Source organism: Micropterus dolomieu, linkage group LG21 (assembly GCF_021292245.1).
Source record: "Micropterus dolomieu isolate WLL.071019.BEF.003 ecotype Adirondacks linkage group LG21, ASM2129224v1, whole genome shotgun sequence".
NCBI classification, from domain to species: domain Eukaryota; kingdom Metazoa; phylum Chordata; class Actinopteri; order Centrarchiformes; family Centrarchidae; genus Micropterus; species Micropterus dolomieu.
Genome location: NC_060170.1, coordinates 23,782,014 through 23,790,074, shown reverse-complemented (window position 1 = coordinate 23,790,074; position 8,061 = coordinate 23,782,014). Strand labels below are relative to the sequence as shown.

Here is an 8,061-nt window from a genome sequence, read left to right as displayed (position 1 = left end):
GATACAAATGAGCACATGGGCAGCAAGACAACAATTTTGGATACAGTTATATGTGTATATGGTATATTTTTCCAACACAGATACAGAAATGCATGAACATACGATTCAAATGTTTGTGGTTGCATTTTTTTTTTTACATGTGACAAACTACTAATACTTCTAAAAACATTTGTTTAATAAATTGAGATATTTATTTATCATTTGGGCAAAACAACACACGTCTTGCAAACGTGAATTATAATGTAAACAAATTGATGCCCTTTCTCGGGAAAATGCCCCACAGCAGGTTTACGTTACTAACATATTTTTCAGTAGCTTCTGGCTCTTCAAGTGGAGGTTCCTTACCATGTAGTCCATGCCCTCACCACAGTTTGTAACCACACAGAGCAGGCCTAAAGCCTTGGCCAGATCTTTAGTGGACTCCGTCTTTCCTGTACCAGCCGGTCCAGCAGGAGCTCCACCCAGGTACATGGAGAGGGCCTGCATCACAAATACACACCCACATGCAGAGATCCTGCTTCTGAAACAGCTTTCTGTGTTTTTATTAATTTGTTTGGTTAATACAAATTTGCAAAGCTTCTCAGACCTGTGTGAGTGTGAGGTAGATCCGGTCTGTCAGTGGGGTTATAACCAATCGACCATTCAACCCCATGTATTCATAGCCGTAAGAGAATGACGCACTGCACTGACGCACAAATAGGTTGTCATGTTTCTTGATCCAGTAGAATCTTAGTTGGCTTTCCCACTCAAACTCTTGTGCGTCCATTATACTGAAAAGATAATAACATTTCTAATTTCATTTAAGTTCACCTTCAAACACACGAGTTACACTCATGTGCGATAAAAAAAATTGTTGAAACTGGCAACAGTTAAGTTTACCTGTTAAGTACAAAACTGTCTACAATATCCCTAGCATGGACATCAATGATAAGCACGGTGTTTATCTTTCGCCTGTCATTTTTCTTCATAGGTTGTGTAATGCGTGTGACCAGCTCGTCAATCTGCTGGTGCATTCTCTTAGCGTAGTTCTTCAGTGCGCACTTCTCTCCTTTCGCCACATTTTTGAAGACATCCTCTACCTCCCAGGTCCACCACACTTGATTTGCAGCAAGCACCACCATGCCCTGGTACTGCAGCATCCAATCCACCCTGAGAGACATAGAAATGACAACTCTGCTGTGGCTCATTTGCATACACAGACACTGGCCAAATTGCTCAGACACATGTAGTATCTACACACACCTGCCCCTGTCTTCACAGTAGCGGAAGATTGCTTCCTTTGTGATGAGTCTATTAGTCCTCCTCATCTCCAGTAGTACTGCTGTCATCCACTCCTCCACCCTGCCCTCCACTGGGATGGGCTTCTTCAGCTCCATCACCTCACCCTCAGCAGACACCATGGCTCCAGCTACCGTCTCCCCGTTGCTTTTCACATCAAACCTCAGAGATGCTATGTTGTCATACATCTTGTGGAACGATGAAAAGAAAATTATCTAGGAAAATGTTTCACACACATGGCAAGCAGTGATCTTTCTCTGCCCCGATACCTTGATCATGTGCTCCTGGACACAAGCAGGGTCACTACTCCCCAGAATGCTGAGCAGTTCATCATCAGAGATGAAGAAGAAGCGAGGAAACACGTTCCGCTTGGAGTCCAGGTAGTCATTAAGACTCTTCTGGCACCTCTCTAGGCCATCACTCAGGGCCTGCAGGTCTGTTAGCCGGTTTGGAACCAGGCAACACCTCTTAATGTTTGGAGCCTTCACTGTGCCACTCATTATCTACACAGAAAATGAAGAAGAAGATATTATTGTGAGATTGAGAGTACTTTGATTGGCTAATATTATGTTTGTATGTGTATATTAACACTCACTTCTTTAAACCTTTTGTTAATGTTATCAAATTTCTTGGCTTCCTCAGGTAACTGTGAGCGAATGTCGCCACCAATGAATATGCTCTCCAGGTACATCCATTTCCGTTGTACCAGCAACCATACCTGTGCAAGAAAAAAAAATCAGTAGGGATTTTATAGGTCACATTAAGTGTGACGGCGATTTGGCCGGTCTCACTGACCTCTATGGTCTCACTGATAAGGGACAGGTCTCTTTCCCATTGCTGTATGGTGCCAAGGAAAGGTCCAACGAAACGGCTGCCCGCCATGCTCTGTAAGTTCATGGCATCGTTGTCCACATTCAGCAGGATCTCGTCCACTGCACCCAGAATAGAACCACGTTCCTGGGTGCCTTTAAAATAGGGCAGCACAAGGAAATTCATGTTTTCCCAGGTGTCCACCACCTCCTTCACTCCCTGGAAGCACAGATACAGATAGTATGTTTCATAAGTTTTTATGATTTTACTGATAAACTAATTCAACAAATCCACAGTTTAAGGCCATTCACAAAGGCGCTTGCCTTCTCAATGCTGAGCTCTTTTACAGCAGAAGTGACAATGTCACCTATGACATTTGCATATTTGTGCAACTCCATAGCAAACCAGAGTGAAGCTGTCAAGGTTCGTCTCAAAGCTAGTGCCAGTCCTTTCCATCAGTTCCTTCCAGTGTCTGCAGCACAAAACATAAAAACACACTGAAATTTTGAGGTGTGCATATACAGTATATTTATATATATATATATATATATATCCTGGTCAACATACAATAATTTGATACTATTATTAATCTGCATCTTGTTTTGGGTGTCAGATTTATTTTGGTTAGATTCTGGTGTCAATCTGCAGACTGACCTGTCTCTGAGGGCCTCATTCTTCAGGTCCAGCAGAAGAGGCAGGGACTCTCTGAACTCCTTCATGCGTCCTTCTAGAAAGAAGGCCACTGGTAACGCCCGCACATCTTTGGGCAGCTGCCTCAAGCTTTTTATGAAACCCTCAACACCCTCCTGCAGTAGCTGGATGTTTAAATCCACCCACAAGGTCTGAGACCACTCTGTCTTTGCATCCTAAAGATGTAAAGGACAAACACATGAAATACTTGAAAAACCATGTTGACTAGAATTTCGTTAAATGTGTCCTAATATGTAACTTAGATGTGTCACCGACAACCACCACATCTGACCTTCTGAGCTTTATAGATACCATATATCTGTCTCAAGCCCTTCATGTCATTCTGAATGCTGATAACCTCTGGGTACACGGTGACTGGTAAGTCCAACAGTTTCTCAGCATTAGCTAGCTCCTGTCGTCCTGCCACTACCCTGGCAAGGTCCGCCTCACATGTTTCCATAATGGTCAGTCCTGCAAAGAACAAAAGAGTAAGACTGGTTGCTCCAATACATTTGAAGATATAACACCATATTTTGTTCTTCTGGATGTAACAAAGGCAGGGTTCAAGTTCACAAATACCTTTCTCCAAATCATCTCCCACAGTTCCAGGGCCATGCATGTTAAAGCTTTCAGCAAAGATAGACAACTCCTTCTTAAACTCTTCAGTCTTCTCCTTTGTAATCTGGGGGTGTAATGGAGGGAGAATAAGAAAAGATCCAGAAATTTAAATAAAATAAAAAAACACAAAATAAACAGTACATTTAATTTTCTGTTTAGGCAGATGTTTTGGGTTTGGTGTCTTACCTCAGTAAATGATTTCTTGACATCTGTCAGACTTCGACCCACTTTTCTGGATTCTGTAAATAGGTCACTCCACATCTGGCCGATATTGGTCACCAGCTCCAGTTCATCCTCCCCAACCTACACATAAAAAATACAACGAAGGAATTCAACAAAGGGAAACACTATAAACTTATGCTTTCAAGGCAAAATAATTTAATATTAAACACACAGTACCTTTATTTTGTACATGGCCAGTGTTCTGTATCTTTCCTGGATATCAATGAATCTCATCTCCACATCTAGAGACATATCCCTGATGTCTGAGATCGTGCTAAGGACAGACTTTAGCTCTTCAAAAGTGTCAGGGCTCTGTTTCAGCTTCGTAGAGAGTTGCTGTTGTAGAAAAAAACACATGGATGAATCACATATAAAAAGGATATTTACTATAAAAATAACAAACAGTACAGCATGATTCAATACCTTGAGTTCATCTCTCAAGTTGAAGAGATCCTCCTTGGTAGGCTTGTTGAGCAGGCTACCTAGTGAACTGATCCAGGACTCAGCGATCTCCCGCACTGTGTAAGCCAGAGGCTCCAGGTTTAAACGGATGCTGTGCTCATTCTTAAACAAAGACTCCAGCATCACCTCCTGATTGATATGAGAAAGGAACTGCAGCTTATCATCATACATGACACAGGATGGTTTTCTGGCAGCAAACTTTTCATTGGCGATGGTTTTGTTCCTTTCCCAAAGGGGCCTATAGCGTCTCCAGTGGTCAAGGTACCGATCCACAGACAGGAGGAGCCTCTGAACATTCTGGTACACTGTCCTGGCACTCTCGTGTATCTGAGGATGCTGCCACACGTCACTGCAGAAGGTAAATGTCACTAGCTCCTCTTCACCACTCACACGTTGTGGGGGGCACTCAATGCAGGTCCCACGCATCCAACGCACAAATTGCTGAAATACAGAAATATGAGCACAACCAAGTCACGTCAACCGTGTAAGATTAGAAATAATACTTGGACAAAAATTTTGTGAAACTCATGGAGAATCATGGTGATCCCACCTTGGTGCTCTCCATACAGTCTCTGATACACTGCATGATGAGCCAGTAGATCTCATTGCTTGGGGGCTGCAACACAATCTTAGGGGCAGAGAGGATGGCATCAATTTGGAAAAGAGCAGTATTTCCCATCAGCGCCACGTTGAAGGCCTGAACGTTCCTAAATGTGAAAGTCAGCAAGAGGGATGTTACAATGCTTGAGAAAGATACTGTACTGCATTTTAAAGGAGCATTATCACGTAATTACCTCAGCACCATCTTCACAAGGGAGTCTAGTACCTTGCGTTCCCAGTACATGTAATAATCAACCATACATTTGGCTTTGCCACTGCTGGTTTCCATGATCAAATGTTCTATCTTAGTAATGAGGGGTCCAATGTCGGCATACTTCCTACTCAGTAAATTCACAGTCTTGGTCCGCTCTCGCTCAATACATTCACAGAGTCAATGAAAATGAATTCTTATAATGTAATTATTACATCTGATAAAAAATATCCTTCTTTTAGTTTTACCAGGTAAGTTGTCTGATTTATCTGGGACTGGAAATTTCAGTAGGTTTGCCATCACCATGGATTGCAATTTGGAATCGATCTCTCGCTCATTCTTCTGAATTTGACTGACAACTGACTCAAACTTAGAGACAGCCTGCCTGCCCCGGCTGATGAAGTCTCCGATACCTAAATAGATAAAAACATATTATCTGAAATCAATTTTACAGACAACATTCATTTCATCAGAACTTGAGTGTGTATAAATCAGATTACACAAACATTTGTGCCTCTGCATGCATCATACCCAAGGAATTCCAGTCTTTTGACTCCAAATTGCATCTCTTTTTCCACCGCTTTGATCTGTTAAGCCAGCATAATGAACTGTGCCTCACTAAGGCTGTCCATTACACAGTGGTAGCAGTTGACAAGGTTGTACAGATTATCCACATACCTAAAACCAAGATTTACAGAGGTCAGGCCAGAGACTACACCAATCGGTGGTTTTGTGATTTAGTATCTACTCTGTATTCAGTTACTGGCGGGTAGCATTACCTGATTAATTTGTGCTCTTGTAGAGCAATATTTTGAGCCAGATACGGCACAGAGTAGCCCAGTGACACAAGGCTGTTGGTCTCAGAAATTATTTCCTTGATCTCTGGAGCAAAGTTCACAGTGTATCGCATGCCCCTCTTTTGACTGCCTTCAGTTGGTGGGACATCCTTAAAACGAGAATAATCAAAACAAATGTAGGGAATTTGAGAGAATAAGAATAGTTAGTGTATCTGTATTTTGCACAATACTGAATAAGAGGGATACGTAAGTAAATAGTATAGGATATATACCAGTTCTGCCTGGATTTGTTTTTCACTGGTAATCTTGTCCAACAGGGTTTTTTTCATTAGCAATGGCAAGTTGTGTTCTGTCTCAGCCATCCAGTTCTTATACTTCTTCACCTCATAGTCCCGAATCTGCGCAGCCATTTCCACGTACTTGTCCTTGGCCTAAGCAGAATGTAGCAAGGCTTTCAATAACAAAAAGTTTAAACCTATACAGCTGTGGAACATTGACATAACTCACCACTTTGCTCTGTTCTCCGTCCAACATCTCTGGCTCTTGCAGGAAGGGAAGGATGGTGTGTTTGATGCGATGGAAAAGAGATCGGACCCATCTAATGGCTCCTGCCACAGGAGGCTCATTCTTATTTAGTGGTGGTTTGTTCTTCTTTGCCTCAAATATTTCATTTATGCTTTCCACCTACAACATAGACAAAAAGACTTAAGACTTTGCAGAAGTTTTCTACAAAAGTGCTTGTTGCAGACCATGTTCACTATATTCAAATTCCTAATTATAAACTGGTACAGCAGCACGTTTTTTTTAAATACAGCAGTGTTGAATGATGAAGCTGCGTGCAATCTAACTTCATGGTTTTATATGGATTAATGTGCTCCACCTTGATACATCAAATGTACAGGAAATAATTGCCACGGGTAATCACTAAATTTAGTTAGTTGTAAATGTTTGTAATACAATGTATGTCACATTGCAATACACATGCATGGACTCAGTGTTCCTGAAACTGAAGCTTTGTATTGATCTGATATTATCATATAATTTGATAGCATTTAAAATATAACTGTGACGTCAAATACCAATCAGCACTTTTTCTTGATTTCATAGTACGGTACCTCTTTGCAATACTGAGCCAGGATGTCATTAAACTTTCTCATCAAATGATTGTTGATGGCCTCTCTGGAGCGGATGTGTTTGAATTTCAGGAGCATGTCAAAGGCAGCCGCTGAAGAGCGCAGTGTCTTAAAAGATTGATCAATGAAGTTGATGGCCTCTCCTTCAATAGCCTGAGAAGAAGTGAGTCAGCTTGATAACAGAGGTGCAGCACACAGACAACTGACAAGTACATTAATACTAGCAAAGCTTAATTAACTTGTTGTGTTGATCCAGAACCTTCAACTTCTGCATGCTGGACGTCCTAAACTCACCTGCACCGTAGTGTCAAAGTCTTGCATGATCATTTTCCAGCTGCTCATCTTACAGATGTTGAAAGGATTAAAGTTGACATCCTCAATAGGCAAAACCAGGCTTTCCACTCTGCACAGCACTTCATCAATTCGTTTTGGGTCACCAGTCACACCTTTTAGCTCTGGACCAAAGATGTTATAGAACTCCTCCAAAATCTGCACAAAATCACAAATCCAGGAAAACAATTTTAAATAACTGAGTTGCTTTTTATGTATCTTCACATGTTCAGCTATTGAGTGAGAGGTCAGAATTTATGAAGTGTATGTACACTGACCTGCAAGACATTGTACAGGTCCTGGCAGACGGAAGCCATGTAATCAGTCCTCTCAAACAGTCTCTTCCGGTCAAATTCCCACCGTGGATCCCTATCTGATTCTTCAATTTCAGCACGCATTTCAAAGTAGGATGACTTCCACTTGTCGAGAACCTGCTTAGCATCATGCACCTTAGATTTGGCCACTTCCCTCTTATCTCTGTCCAAGGCACAGCACATTGTTAAATTATACTGAAACCACAAAACAACCTATGCGAATAAAGGGTTCTGACTGATTGCTGACCAATGTTTTAAGTTAAACTCTATCTAAAACCTGAACTTCCTATGAAAAATATATTCACACATACTTGAATAGCTTGTGGACATCAACTACTTGATCCACACGTTCACACAGCTGCCAGGCAATACGCTCCATTAGAGGGACCATGCGCTCGTTTGTGTTATAGTGGCAAGAGATCATCCACACAATTTGCAGGCTGCTCATCAGGGGAGGGATGGTCTCCAGGATCACACCAAAATTTACTCCAGTAGCCAGATTCTACAACAGACAACAGTAACTTTGATAAAAGTGAAGATGAGGATTGAAGAACAATTTTGCAGTCACCATTTATTTTTTTTTAAATCCTTTTTTT

General features: G+C 41.5%; 1 protein-coding gene across 1 annotated transcript in view; it reads right to left on the bottom strand.

Moving 5' to 3' along the window:
• Positions 1-8,061, bottom strand: part of LOC123959896 (dynein axonemal heavy chain 10-like) — a 24,109-nt gene that overhangs the window by 11,201 nt on the left and 4,847 nt on the right. The window contains 26 exon segments of the mRNA XM_046034226.1: positions 346-480; positions 587-770; positions 880-1,149; positions 1,243-1,466; positions 1,548-1,781; positions 1,874-1,996; positions 2,074-2,307; positions 2,412-2,493; positions 2,495-2,560; positions 2,743-2,954; positions 3,071-3,249; positions 3,358-3,460; positions 3,583-3,699; positions 3,796-3,954; positions 4,042-4,521; positions 4,631-4,787; positions 4,875-5,304; positions 5,423-5,436; positions 5,438-5,569; positions 5,671-5,837; positions 5,961-6,119; positions 6,196-6,372; positions 6,804-6,974; positions 7,116-7,310; positions 7,430-7,628; positions 7,777-7,967. Of these exon segments, the coding sequence (XP_045890182.1) occupies positions 346-480; positions 587-770; positions 880-1,149; positions 1,243-1,466; positions 1,548-1,781; positions 1,874-1,996; positions 2,074-2,307; positions 2,412-2,493; positions 2,495-2,560; positions 2,743-2,954; positions 3,071-3,249; positions 3,358-3,460; positions 3,583-3,699; positions 3,796-3,954; positions 4,042-4,521; positions 4,631-4,787; positions 4,875-5,304; positions 5,423-5,436; positions 5,438-5,569; positions 5,671-5,837; positions 5,961-6,119; positions 6,196-6,372; positions 6,804-6,974; positions 7,116-7,310; positions 7,430-7,628; positions 7,777-7,967 (4,794 nt within the window).